At 44.1% G+C, this 14,882-nt stretch overlaps 1 protein-coding gene across 9 annotated transcripts in view; it reads left to right on the forward strand.

Annotated features, from left to right (window-relative positions):
* Positions 1-14,882, forward strand: part of LOC106944974 (RNA binding protein fox-1 homolog 1-like) — a 515,796-nt gene that overhangs the window by 455,179 nt on the left and 45,735 nt on the right. Inside the window, exon 1 of one of the 9 annotated variants that reach the window (XM_015028340.1) lies at positions 8,859-9,295. The exons of the other annotated variants lie outside the window; for them this stretch is intronic. Within the exon in view, the coding sequence (XP_014883826.1) occupies positions 9,170-9,295 (126 nt within the window). The 5' untranslated portion in view covers positions 8,859-9,169. Of the gene's footprint in view, positions 1-8,858; positions 9,296-14,882 lie in introns of those variants that run through there. 9 annotated transcript variants of the gene reach the window in all.

A 14,882-nucleotide genomic window follows, 5' to 3' on the forward strand; every position in this document is an offset into this window, starting at 1 on the left:
ACACACACCTTGGTTTAGACTTTGTCAACTTTTTCTTCTTCAGTCTGATTCCTTTTTCAACAAACTAATTGGTAATTATTGTGTAAAATGTAAAAATTACTGCTAGAATATTTCACATCTAAAAATAGAGCTATAAAGTTTAATTAATTATCATAATTTAACCACAGATATGCTCTTTGGCATATATTTTTAAAAGTTTTTAAATAAAATTTTTTGAGCTTTAATGTTATTCCCTCATCAGAACATACTTATGGTGTTGATTTGATTCTTTCATGCATGTTTGAGAAATACTTTAATCTCCATGGCAACCATTCAGCTGTGCAAAACACCTGGGTGGACTTAGCCCCGCCTCCGAGGCACAGCTCCTCCCTCACTCAGCTCCTTCAGACTAGCCAGGAGCAGTTAGCAAACCGCTGGTGGAACTGCTCATCAGCTGAGCTCATTATAGCTCAGCTGCTCAGAGCAACGCTGGTAAAGACATTAAAGGGTTAAAAGAGGAAAGAGCAGCCGTNTTTAAANAGACACNGGCCNAATTTCAAGGCGTTAAATGACAAAGTCAAAATTATTTTAATATCTACAGCATCTTTATAACAATTGAAGTTAACATAGTTACTTGGTTATGCTATAAATTGGCACTGTGTGCCTGGAAAACACATAATACTGCCCCTTTAAAGGCTTCAGGGTGAAATATTGATACGTAAAACCCCGATATGTCTTAAAACTCCAGCAGAAACACATTCACCACGCTCAGTGGAGGCATGTTACACACTGCTGCTTGTAGATCCACAGACACACTTGCGTGTTCACACGTTCCTCGACACCTCCCGGCCCGGCTGTGGTTTGTTACGCTCCCTTCTAATATGATATGTGTGTGCAGGAGGCCTCTGTGGCCCAGTGCGTCTGACAGTATTGATGTACCATTTCTCACCTGCCGCTGCTAAATATGAGAGCATGGTAGCTGCAGCGTGAACCCCTGACCCCTCTGGGAGACACACCGGCATTCACAGTTGTGGGAAATAGGTCTCTGGTTCCCTAAATGCCTGTTTAGAGTAATGGTCAAAGGTATGCCTGCTGGAAGGGAACATTACTGGGCATGACCAATCTGCTCCCAAATGGAATACACTTTATGTCACTGCACCAATCTATGTAATTGACTTGGCGTTGTGCTGAAGCCATTATGGTTGAGGGTTTTTTTTTTTTTTTTACAGAACATCAATGAAAAGTGAAATGCATGAGGATGGTATATTCTGAGAATGATTGCTTTGGACAGATCTGAATTGTGGGACATTTTGTCCATAAAGAACACCTGATATGGTAAATGTGCTTGTCAGGCAGCACATCCTGTCTGCCGTCTCGGTCCCCGGGATCCAAAGGACTGCTGGTTTGCACAGCATCCCGGGAGTATTCAATCTATCCACCGAATCGGGGACTGATTTAGGGCCGAGACAACAGGTGAATGCAATTAACTAGGTGGCAGAAGAAGGAAGCAGCAGCTCTCAGGACCCTGAGGATTGGATTGGAGAACAGTGGTCTGACTTATTGATTGGTACTAAACTTAGCAATGGCATGATTACAGTACTGCCTGGACGCTGTGTGTCTGAAAGTGAAAAAATGTAGTTTATTTGGTTGGTTTCGGCTCTGGATGCACATACTTAGGCTGACTTTAACGCTACATTTAGTCACTTTTTTTTCTTTAAAAATATTTTGTGTGTTTGTTAAAATTGCCACTATGACCTGACAGTAACATGTGAGACAGTTGATCTGCTCCTCTGGCTCCTCCCAGGGCTCCCAGTGGTCATACCGACCAATCACCAACCAATCAGAGTTAGGAGGTGGGTCTTAGTGCTGTCTATCATGCTTATGTATACTGTCGTTCAGCTCAGGATTGCTGGTGTGCAGCAGATGTGCTAATAGCAGAAAAACAACCTAACGTTACAGGAGAACTGCAGATTCCTTGGGATCTCGGCAAACAAAGAATAGATCAGAAAAAACAACATATTGTGAAGTTTATAGAAATAACCACCTTGTAATTTTTTACGTTTGGAATGACACGGTACGAGGCCACCTACTAACAAAAATACCACACAATTTATTATGTATTAGAGTTTAGAGATTTTTCCAACTTCTGATTGCTTCAGTTGAAGAAATGTTCCGATTTCAAAACTTTAGCCGTAATTCCAGTCAATGTCCAGAGACATTTGATCACACAACCAGGTTTGCTGTTCAGATCAACTGAATTTTTCTTCCACAGATTTTTGAAGGTGTTGAATGAGGGAAAAAAAAGCAAAATTCTGCAAATATTTTTAAAGTAGCAACACAAAATCAGTTTTGATTTCAAAAAATCACTAAGAAACCGGAATAGAAATCAAGCCTCAGATGAACGTATTATTATTGTTTGACTTAAAATTGGTCAAAGCTGATGAAAACGAACGTATCCATCTGCTTTTTTCTGTCAGTAAGGGGAGTTTGTGTGTTTAAAGATGCATTTCTGAGCCTGGAAACCCCCCAGAGACGATCATTTTAAAAACCAACAGGGTTATGAATGTGTGAGGATCCTCCTTTAAGTGCTGCTTTTTGTCTCTCGGTTCCCTGTGAGTAGCCGGGCTAACCCATTAGCCTCTCCATGTACATCCAGGAGTCACACGCACCACGTGACGCCGCCCCCACGAGCGACTCTGAATTTTTCATCATTGATCTGATGTGATTTCCATGCCTGGCCGTCTCTCTGCCCTGTCAGCTCTCTCTCCATCACAGCCTCGGTTGGCCTGCGGGGCTAACGGGGCGTGAGCCGTCGCCCCCTGTTTGTTGTTCCCCCACCATGCTCCAACAGCCCTCTTCCCTGTCTTCCGCCCACCACCTCGGGCGATCACACGCACCTTGGCTCGGACGCTTTGCAGCCACAAGCATGCTGGACCTTTGGATGAGAGGCTGGTAAAACGCTCGATGTATTGACACTGACTGTCCGGCGCTATAAAGCTCCATCACCCCTCCTCCTTTTTGTCTTGTCTGAGCAGCCACAGCAGCAGCGGTTGTGTGTGTGTGAGTGTTTTAGGGGTAGCATAGAGGGTTGATATATGACTGCGTGGGAGGTACAGTCAGTACCCTTCGGCTCCTTCTCTGCCGTCTCCAGTAGAGGCTTTGGAAACGTCCTAATATCAGGCCAGAAGTCGGTGAGCAATGGCCGCAGCCAACCTGCTGATCTTAGCAGCGGCTGCATTAGTTCGCCATAAAGAAGCTGTGATTGTGAGACGCAGCGGGCGAAGACATATGAGGATGAATGACACCATATAAAAGGCAAACTCTGTTGCAGGATGCATTAGAGAGGCTGAGCTCCAAACAGCCTCACATCCAGCTGAAGCTCTTCCTGTTCCAAATTTCAATCCATGCATTAGAAGTTGATGGCTTCAGGGGGAGAAAAAAGATACTTCACTCTGTCGGTTATTGGCATCTGAAGATAGGTGGGAGATGAATGCGGCTCGTTTGGTGCAAAGACTGAGGAAGAGCGCTCACGTTCTCGTGCATCACATGTGTGACTGTGTGCTGGTTCTCCGTTGTGTTTGTGTGGATGAAAGCTGCAGCCCCCCCTGTGGACTGCTTCCTAATTACTCAGATCTGCGCTCAAAGTGAAGAAATAATGAACGAGGGCTTTAATTATGCCTCCAGACAAAGGATCCCCGATGCCTCCACCGCACCGCCGGCATGCTGAGATGGGTGAGGGCAGGTTAAACAGGAGCCCCCCTCCTCTGGGCGCGCGGAGCCGGACAGCCTTGAACGCAGACGTCGGAGGGCAGGGCTTTAAAAAACGAAAAGATGAGAAACATAGGTTTGTTATCTCTAACAGATATGACACAACCTTTAATTAGCGGGGATCCCTGAAGCTCTGGGCCTGAGATATAATCAGTGGACCTTTAGCGAGAGCGCAACCCTTGGCTGTCTGGGTACCCCGAGACCAGGCGCCCCCTCCTACAGCGGGGCCGCCTGGCACTCCGGAGATGCCAGATAATGAGGAAGCCTGTCAGAGGGGCACTTCAAGGGTGCCCCTCCAAAGGCCTCGCGCTTCGGAACAAAATCCACCATCAGCAGACACCGCGGCTTTGTTTCCTGCTCAGAGTGTCCTGCAAGGTGGAGGCTCCCCTTCAGCCCCTGCAGTCTGTTCCCTGACCATATGGGGGATTTCATTAAGAACCCATATATTTACATATAAGTGCAAGGCGGAGACGAGTGCACAACGTCCGGCCCGACTCTGACCTGCTTGTGCTGCTCGAACTCTGGTGCTCGTCCTGATGGGGGAGCTGTGTCCATGTTGAAGCACCGAGTGCAGAGGTGGGAAGGAGCTGCTGCAGTCTGAAGATACTCAGCAGCCGGAGCTGCAGCTCCAGCACATTCAGGCAGGAATATGTGAATTTATTGCTGCTACATATAGGATCAAACCGGCGGCTTAAAAAAATTTAAATAAATAAAAGCAACACAGCAGGGCATCGAAGAGGATGTTCCTGCTTATGTAAAAGTCGGTGATGAAGAATTTCCCAAACTAACACAGACTAAAAGGGAACAACTTGTACAATTAGAAACTCAGACAAGATGCAGTGTAAAAAATTTCTGTCTGGAGGAAATGTCTCAGTACACTTGAAATAAGACAAAACTAACATACAAGTAACTTTTAAGCAAGAATTAGGAGCTTGTTTTAAGTCTGTAATTTCTTAATACTGATTAAAAAAGTACTAGAACTGCTGGCAGATTATTTCACTTATAACATGAGAACAATTTATTCTAACAGGTGAAATAATCGGCCAGTGGAAATAGTATTTTTTATAGAATAGAATATTTTATTTGCACATGCAAACAGTAAAAAAACCATGACAGATAAAAAAAAAACCCAGCTATGCAGGAGAAATAAAGACGAACCCAAAGGCTGATCAGGATCTGTGAAGTCAGAATGAAAAACACACATTTATAAGAAACAATTAAAATCACATACCATTAAAAATTAACATCATTTTTAAATGTTTTCTATTAATACTAATTAATCATTAACCTAAAACAAGTTGTATATCCTGCTGAAAAGTTAAAAGAAAATTACTTTTCTTATTTCCACCAGAAACCAAAAACACTTGGTAATATTTTGTGTTTTTACAGTGTAGTTTGACTCTCCTACTGATTTTCTGTCCTCTTAATGAAAAAGCTGCAGACGTGTTGACAAATGTTCCAGTTATCAAGTGTTTTATCAACCCTAAAGTCCAGGACAGATCTGTTGCGTTGAGAAAAGTTTTCTGGCAGAACTGAATCGGGTCTGTTGGGTTTTTCTTAACAAGTCCAAGTCTATTGCAACAGAAGCTGTTCTGGGTGTGGCCCGGCTCTGAAAACTCTTTGATTCTCTGGTTTAAACATAAAGGTCTTATGCAGTCTTGTGTTTTCAAAGAGTTTGCCAACTTGTGCTTGTTCATACATAGTGGAAGAAGAAAGATCTTAAGAGGAGAGCTGGATTCTTCCAGAGCAATTTGCAGCCGAGGATATCTGGGATCGAACCGGTTGTCTCGAGCTGGAGGAACGATTTCTCTTCCAGCAAGAATAGAGAACGTTAAAAACTGCAGAACTTTTCAGGTTTTCTCTGTGCATTACATTAGACTATTACTAAAAAGTTGATTTGTGTTATTAATTAATGTCTTACGCAACAGAACTGGGGTGTTTTCCAGCCGACAAGGATTTAGCAGAAAAAGCTGCTGTTCAGTGGAAAATTAAGTGGAAGAAAAAACAGAAAATCCCAGCTGCTTGTGTCACATTTCCACAGTCTGTGAAGATTTGGGGTGAAGGGTCAACTGTTAAATCAGACTAAACTCTTCTTGCTTTAGGTCGGTTAGAATTACCAAAATTATTTCTATTTGCCAGAAAACATATTGAATTATTTTATTTTATTTATGTTCCTAATGGCTCAGTGACTTATTGATATAATTGAAATAAAGATTGACTTATATTTTATACAACATTTTTTTCTTGTTTTGTTAAATCAGTGTTCTCTGATCAGTGAGCTGAATGTGAGGGAGACATTTCAAAATGTTATATTTTACTTTATCTCTGTAGAATGTAGAATAATACCACAAGATATCGTTAATAACAGTAATAAATGATATCATATAATAGTGATATCTCTTTTTTTAGTCTCCAAAGTGTGACAGTGGGAAAGTGTAAAAAATTTTCTTGAAAATGTTTGAGTTTTACTGTGGACAAAGTGTAGAAACCTTTCTGTTAAAGCTACCTGGACGACCTGAACACCTGAGCCGTGCCACGCCGCACTGATGCAGTAATTCATGCCAAAGGAGCCCCAACCACATACAGACAGACACACAGTTCAGGAGGACCATGTTCCTGTTCTGCTCAAACTCCAGCCGTAAACGAGGGTCATCAAAATTAACCAAAAGTCTGAGTGAAACAAATTTACACAACGTATAAGTTTGATTTTCTTGAACTGAATTACTGAAATAAATTCCCAGCTCCAAATATAAAGTTTTATGAGCGGAAGGAGCCGCAGAGCGTTGCGGTTGGATCTGGAACGTTTCCTTTTGGTTCTGATAAAGTTGTTTAAGGAATATCTTTTAGCAGCTGAAGCAGAACTGAACCAAACAGGTAAAACTGCAGAAGCAGCTGAGGGATGTCACACGCTTGGTCAAAGGAAATAAACAGTCGTCCTTCTGATGATGATGAGTGTGCTGGTATTGATCGGCGGTCATACGATGAACAGGGAACCGGAATGTGCCGCCGATCGTTTGGGCCCCATTAGTCGCCGCTTGTATTGCCTCTGATTATTGCTGACGGTGCTTCCAGGCCGTGTGATGGCTTTTTACTGCTGGAACTGCTGTTTTTGATTTCTTCCTTCATTTTTTTTTTTTTTTTGAAGATGCACAGCACCGGATCTTGTCTCTCTAAAGCTGCAGCTTGTATACAGAGACGTTGGCGGATGTTTTTCAGAGGAGATTAAACCCAGATTTAAAAGCTTGTAACATGCACACCTGCTCAGATGCAATCCTGCCTCCAGAGTGTGTGTGTGTGTGTGTGTGTGTGTGTGTGTGTGTGTGTGTGTGTGTGTGTGTGTGTGTGTGTGCGTGGGTGTGTGCGTGTGTGTGTGCGTGTGTGCGTGGGTGTGCGTGTGTGTGTGTGTGTGTGTCAGGGTGAATCCTGTTCTGCAGCTCAGAAGATGCATGCTGCAGCCACGGTGACAGTGATGATGATGGTGGTAATAATGATTATGCTGATTATTACCAGAAATGTGGTGACTGCATGATGGACGCTGGCGAAAGTGATGACGACAAAGATCACTCTTCTTCTTCTTCTTCTTCTTCTTCTTCTTCTTCTTCTTCTTCTTCTCTTAGTGATCAACCGTGAGCTGTTTGCGGTTGTTGTTGATCTTTCTTTAATTGGCAGAGCTGCAGCGTGGGGAGTTAACTGAGGATATCTCTGCTGCGTTTGAGGGCTTTGATTTCACATGACAAAAAGAAAAAGGCACCGTTGAGAACATTCCAGCAACTCCCTTTGAAGGGAGTGATCTGGCAGTGCTCATTTGAATTATTAACTGGGTGAGACAGACAGACGTGGTGGAAAAAAGGGAGCAAATGAGCGAGAGACAGAAAAACACACAGACAGGAAGATGGATTCCCATCTTCAGCAGGCAGGGCGCTCAGCCTAAACCAGATCAGATATCTGTGACGACTGATCTTCTGCATCAAACACTCAGGCCAATTATTCCCAACCAGAATGTATACTCGCAAGATAGCTGCTGGTGAGCCGGGCTTTTATTTGAATTAATAATGTCTTATTATCGGCTTCGTTTTTGAGCAACTACAGCCCAGTCATCCCTCTGCTGCCTGCTTATTCAATCTGCAGAGGGAGTGTCCCAGGGAAAGTCAATTCTCCGATGAGAAACACCCCGTTATTACCGCCGCGCCGCAGAAAGTCCAGGTAACGACTAAAAGACGACAGACTGGAGATGAAACAAGATGTTACAACAACGGCGTCTCACCAAAAATGATCCTGGCAGATGTTCGCTTCAGCAGCCAGCGCACACAGGCATGTTTAAGTCAGGCCGTTCTGTCGTGTGAAGATAGCATCCCTGTTTTAATCCGGCCTACACAGTTCAGATTGTTGTGCTGCTGCTGAAACCCTGAAAAGGCCTGAAATCCTCGTTTCTTGGCTCGTCTGCAGTAAAGCCCTCCTGCTGTTCTGGGATCTAAAGATGGAGCCTTGCATGTCGTCCACAGGGACAGATTTGTGATTTTGGCCTTGATGAATTAAACATGTCTCGACTGTATTAACAAGCATTACAGGCTCAGTGGTGGCGACACCTTGCTGTACCCTGCTGGTGACCCGTGTTCCTCCAGACTCTGCTGAGGCATCGCGGTTATGAAACCGGCTTGGATCGCTTTCAAGAAAGCCTCGTCTGAACGGATGACGTAGCGAAGCCGTCTTCTGCGTTCCCTTTGTCTGCTGCTTTTAATGCCGAATCAAACAGAATTAATCAGAGAAAGGAAGCTCCAAGTCGCTTTTGGGGTGGCTGCAGAGTGATGTCACGCTGGGCCCAATAACCCGCCGTTGTTGTTTTAATGCATCTTTTCCTGCCATGCATGCATGTCCTTGAGTGCATGGGGTGAGGAGTGGCCACTGAGTGTGGACGTGGCAATTAAAAGTGTCCCACAAGCTGCTAATGCCCCGGATCAGCTGTTCTAATGTTTGATGTATGAATCCACCGGGGACTTGATCAGCACCCCGACTCCCCCCGTCTTCATGTTACCACCACCTCCTTCATACCCCCACCCTAACCTACCCAACCCCTAGTCGTCTCTCCAACCCCTCCTCCTCCTCCTCGGCGTGCACAGAACCTCCCCTTCTGTGTCTGAATGCTTATGTTGGCTTTTATCGCACACAAAGTAAACAGAGTCGCGGCAGCAGGGATAGTGAGAGAGAGCAGCAGCGATAAAGGTGGAACATGCACATTGTCTGCGCGCCGCTCGCCTCCATGCCGCATCTTCAGTAGAGACACAAAAGCCAGAGAGAAAGGAGAAATTTAAAAGGCGAGAGGAAGGCAGAGGGAAGGAAGTGATCCGAGGAGAGAGAGAGCAAGAGAGAGAGTGGGAGAGCCAGAGGAAAGAAAGAGCGAAGAGCGAAAGGATCTCCCTGCTAAATGCGCAAAGCGTCCCGTCACCCCACGCTGAGCTCCATGGCCAACTCGGGCTGCCTGCTGCTCTCCAGCTCCGGGATGCTGCCTCACTCGCTCCAGTGTCCCCCCGCGTTCCTCTACCTGCCCGAGGTAAGACTGAATGACGCTCGCCTCGCTGCCGTCTTCTCCCTCCTCCTCCTCCTCCTCTTCCCCTCCATCTGTTCGCTTTCATTCCTCCGTGCGCTCCTCGGCAGCACGTGATAGCATCGCTCTCGCTTTGTGTTGTTACTCCCCCCACCCCCGCCGCCCCTCCTCCCCCCTCCCATCTAACCCTTGACCCTCACCCCGGCTTTGTGGACGGAGGAAACGAGGGAACGGGCGGAGAGCGTTTAGCTCTCCTCTTCCTCTCCTGGCTGCTCTGGTTTTTGGAGTGAAATTAAAGCGGCCAATTACTGTGACGTGGAGTCACGCAGTGTTTGTGTACATCCCTCGTTTCATGACTCATTGTGCTGGAAAACGCTGCTGCAAAACATTTCTTCCTCATTCTGACTTTTATCCGCAAATGGCTGCCAACTTTTTATAAAGTATGCTTCTTTTAATTTTGCGTTTTAACCTGAAACTTGCGGCCTGCAGGACGGTGATCACATGAATAATTATGTCTATCTCTGCAAATTAACATTGATTTTTCCTTCTTTTTTGTTCTTCTTCTTTTGGAAATTGATTCTGCCACTGATCCTCCTCGTTTCGTGAAACCCGAAGGCTGCAAATAAAAAAAAAAAAAAAAAATCAACAAGGTGACTCCTCGGGGCCCCAGTGCCTGTCTGTCTGCTGAATAATTCACATGTTTTAATTCGGCAAGTTGGGGGATGATGGGTGGGCGGCTGGATGGGGGTCGGGCGTCCAATTCCGGTTTTACTGCCGGCCGCATGTGCCGCAGTAAACAGAGTGTTGCCGCGGTGATTGAGGGAGGGAAATAACGATGGAGCTGCTCCCGATTGAACTCCTGCTTCCCTCATTTCCGACCGTCCCCCCTCAGCATCATGGTAATGGCCTCGCCGCCCTCCCACCCATCTGTCCAGAGCTGCGCGCCCCGCCGGCCAGGCGGAGAAGTGGGGGGTACCAGGTGCCACCGACTGTACGGCAGCCAAAACCATCTCAACAGTTTTGTAGTCCCTTAATGAAACGACGCCTCTGAAGTCGTTAGTTGTGTTTCTATCTGACTGAATCTGTCTGGAAATATTTCAGGACTGTCCCCCCACTGCAGCTGTAGTTTCCTTTCTATGTTAGATATTTGTGTCAGAAGCTTCCTGAGTCTCTTCCTACCTGTAAAAACGGCAATAAAGTGAGTGAGTTTAGGAGGGTTTACCTTCCACTACATCCCAAATCCTTAGGAAGCCTCCACAGTGTGTGTGTGTGTGTGTGTGTGTGTGTGTTTACGTCCAGTCCTTTAAAAGACCAAGACAGCTGAAATTGAAACTTCCTGCGTGCTATTTTCATGAAACATCCCTTTCTGTTTCAGACCCTTTCATGTCTCAGCAGCTTTTGTTCTTTCGCCTCTCCTGGATCTTTTTTCTCCTTTCCGGTAAATCCTCGCCCTGCAGCGCTGAGAGGGGAAACAACCCTCTGAATCACACTGTGGCCAGCGTCCCGCCTCCTCCTCCTCTATTCCTCTTCCTCCCGCATCACCCATCATGCTGCCTGTGCCCCCCGCGCCCGCCCCCGCCCCTCGGTGCAGAACTGCAGCATCGGCTCATGTAAGATGACAGCCAGTGAACAGAAGGGGAATAGATTGAGGTGATAGCCTCTGCCTCGCAGTTTGTTTGCATTTCAAATAAGACACTGTATTAAGTTGGGCTCCGAACAGCTTTGCTTATTATGTGCGAACATGGCGCCGCGTGAAATCACACCAACGCAGGAGTTTATTGCATAAAAGATTAGCAAAGCATGCCTCCGTTGTGTTTGGGTGTGTGTTCCCGGCCACTTTACTTTAAATCATTTGTGTCAAACTCGAGGCCCGGGGGCCAAATCCGGCACGCCGCAGCGTGTTATGTGGCCAGATGGCACCAGTCAGTCCCTCCAGTTTTACAATCTCAGGAAAACACAAAAACATCAGAGTGTTGCTCTAGAAAGTTCTCTAGTACGAGTAGAAAAGTACTGAGAATGTCACTCATTCACTATTTAAAAATTACATCATCAGATGGAGCAAAATATAAAGTTATGTGGAATAACATAACTTTATATTATTTAAAGACCATAATACAAATAATTCATAATTACAAGATAAAATCAGACAAATGAAACATTTTTCCAAATTTCTTTCAATATAAAATTGCAGCCGTGTGTCTGGTGATTTCAAGAGGTGCTACTCTTAACTTCAAATTTCAAGAGTAGCACCTCCCACCTAAAAGTCATTTTTCCCCCAAAATGTGACTCAAGTAAATGTAACTAAATGTAACTAGTTACTGCCAAATATAATTGTGATTTTATTGCAAATTTTCAAAACCTCAGGGTTGAAGTGATGCCAACTCCCATCTGCAGGTGGCAGCATCTTCCTTTTACTACGTAGTTCATAATCGATACGGCGAGTAACAAAAGTCACATTTACTGTTATACATAAGAGCAAATACTTATAAATTAGCATCACAAAATTTGTGATTTTGATCACAAAGAATCACAAAAACAATCATGAAATCCTGGAGGGATTGATCATTGGTAAACGTGTTCAGTAATGTTTCGTTTTAAGAATGCAGAGATGAATATTTGAACAGTTTACCAGGCTTTGGACCGTGAGAACGTTGCAGCTGAGCTGGACTCCCCTGCTGTGACGGCTTCGGCCTCGTCCCTCTGCAGGATGATGTCACCCCTCCTCACCCCGGTTCGGATGGTGGAGGCTCCTTCCATGAGTTATGGAGCTGGATATTGAGGGAGTTATGAATTACAGTGTGCTGAGGCTTTTATGGGACGCGCTGCTCGCTGTAGGCCTGTATTAGAGTATAAATTTATTTATGCCGCGCGCCGGAGCTGACGGGCTAACTCAGGTTTGCTCCTGCTAGTTAGTAGCTGTCTTCTGAGTCATAAAAACATGGCATCTCATGGATTTTCTATTTACCAGGCGCTGGGTGGGCATATGGCACGGCTCGTAAACGTAACTCTATTATCTAAGACGATGCTGATGGGTGGGAAGCATGGCGTTACTTAAGTCTTGTTATTGTCTCCATGCCACATCTCTCTCTCTCCGTCTTTCCCTCAGACTTATCTCCACATCTTACGTTTTCTAAAATTGCCTTCCTTTGATCCGTAATTGGATTTTCTATCGTGGCATTCCACTCTGCTGATGTCTATTGTTATTCTTGCATCCATTGATTTCTTTTTTGTGGCTTTTTTCCATCTGGCTGTTTCGGATCGCCCCCCCTCCGGTCGCGTGCGGCTTCGGTGTCGCTCTGAGTGGTTAGGTCACTGAGACGGGGCGATCCCTTCATGTCGGTGGATCCGGGGAGGAATTGCCCCGACTCTCTGGTTTCACCAGCATCCACCTCTCCTTTCTACACACATTCCTGTCCTTCCTGCGTCTGCACCGGCACACACACACACACACACACACACACGCAGATCCAGGGGCATTCTGGGAATACTCGCTACCAGTCGCCATCCTGATTCCTGGAGCTCCAGCGTTTACAGGGGCAGGTCGGAGGCCCCCTGGGGAGAAGTGGTCCCCAACCCGGGTCCTCCAGGCCCCAGTGGCCTCCATGTCTTAGACCAATTCCCACTCTGCCTGATTCCAGAGGTTTCTGTAACTCCTTAGCCTCCTATTGCTGCAGAAACCTGGTAATTACCCATTCATTTACACTGCAAAAACACAACCTGGCCAAGTATTTTTGGTCCAGTTTCTAGTGCAGATATCTTAGTATAATTGAAATAAGACAAACAACCTTAGAAGTGAGTTCCACTGACAGATTACTCCATCATTAACTGAGTTTAAGGTTGGAGTGTTTTAATTCACACCATGCCTGGAAACCTTCTCACTTTCTAAAAAAGACTTTTCTTTGTTGGCAAAGAATTTTTTCTGCTTCTCTAAATGTAGTTTGTATGAATAAACCCTGGAAAAAAACAAAATCTTACTGAGGATTTTTGTCTGGTCTCTAGTACAAATAATATCAAAGTACGCTTGGATATTATTTGTCCAATAATAGTAAAGCTCAGAAATAAAAGCGACTTCTTCACATGACCCGTCTTAAAATGCAGGTTTGTTAGTTAGACAAAACTAACTGACAAGTAAAGTTTCAGTAAGAAAGCTTGTTTTAAGTCAGTTATTCCTAAATACGTTCTGTTTCCACTGACGGATTATTTCAGTCATAAATAATCTGATTATTGGACATTTTGCTCTAAATCCAATAATCTGCCAGTGGAACTGAGAAATTATTGACGTAAATCAATAATTTACGTCAGTTTGATGATATAAATCAGATTTTTTAAGTGACTGGTTTCCTAAAGGAGCCTTTGAATGTTACATTTACCTGAACGGAAGTAGTGAATAGTTTTCTATGATGATTTTGTCTATAGAACTACAGCAGTAGTTTCTCTGATTGTTTGGACTGGAACGTTTTGGGCCAAACACGGAGCCCTGCGGGTTCCCTCAAGCTTCATCCATAGTTCTGCTTCTTTGGTTGATCTTGTTGACTTACATTTTATAACCTTTCATATTTTGTCAGCTGAAAAAATTCAGCATTATCCAAATTTAATCAAATCAAATTGTTGCTTCATTTCCACCAATGACTTCCTCTCAATCTTTTAAATAAACAGACTTAAAGTATCTGTTTATATTTACTTAACACAACATTTTATCGTTCATAAGAGTATAATCAAAGAAAACCAGAAAACATAATTAATATTTAAAGCTTTCAAGTATTTCAAAATAAAACATTTCCGGAGTTCCTTTTGTCTTTTTGACAGATTTTTAAAAAATAAACGGAGATGACGGCAGAGGCTTCAGCAGATTAAATGGATGGATGAAAGATGGATGATTAAAAGATGGATGGATGACAGTGAAAATTTTGTGATGAGCAGAAAATTAATATATGGATGATGATAAATTCAAAAAATGGAGGCATGAAGAAAAGAACAGACAAATTAATCAAATTAATGGAAGGATGGATGTAAAATTAAAACAATTAGCAAATGGATGAAATGTGAAAATAAACAGGCATGAGTCTGAGATTACAAATGATTTTCTCAATAATGTAGTTTTTTTTTTCAGATCCAGAGCATACCTGGTTTTCCAGTGTGTTCAGAAACATTGATTTCACAGAAAGTTTTACAATTATTAACAATAAAAGTAAAGAAAAACATAGCAAAGAGCAAAGCCCAGATCTCCTGATTATTTCCTTTCTGTTGTGTTGTTATAGATAAACACTGTGTTTGAAATATTTCCATTATATCACGCCGGCTTTGTTGTTTATTTGCAGTCTGTTTAGTTGAGAGCAATTCACTCAGATTCAATCAGACACAAATCAAAACAAAACTTTAAACCCAATTTCATGGGCTCAGAACGTTCCTCTCAATATGTTGTGTGTTTTGGTGTGAAATCATTCGGAGTCTTTCTCCCGCCCGCTGTTCAGCTGTTTGTCCCTTAAACAGCTGATTCATAGCAGCATAACAAAGGCGGAGGGGCCTGATTGAAATGTTTTCTCACTTTTCTCTGCCCCGGAGGAGAATTGTAAATCACAGCTCAGTCGTTTAT

This window comes from Poecilia latipinna, unplaced genomic scaffold (assembly GCF_001443285.1).
Source record: "Poecilia latipinna isolate Pla-1442-1.1 unplaced genomic scaffold, P_latipinna-1.0 Scaffold121, whole genome shotgun sequence".
NCBI lineage: Eukaryota > Metazoa > Chordata > Actinopteri > Cyprinodontiformes > Poeciliidae > Poecilia > Poecilia latipinna.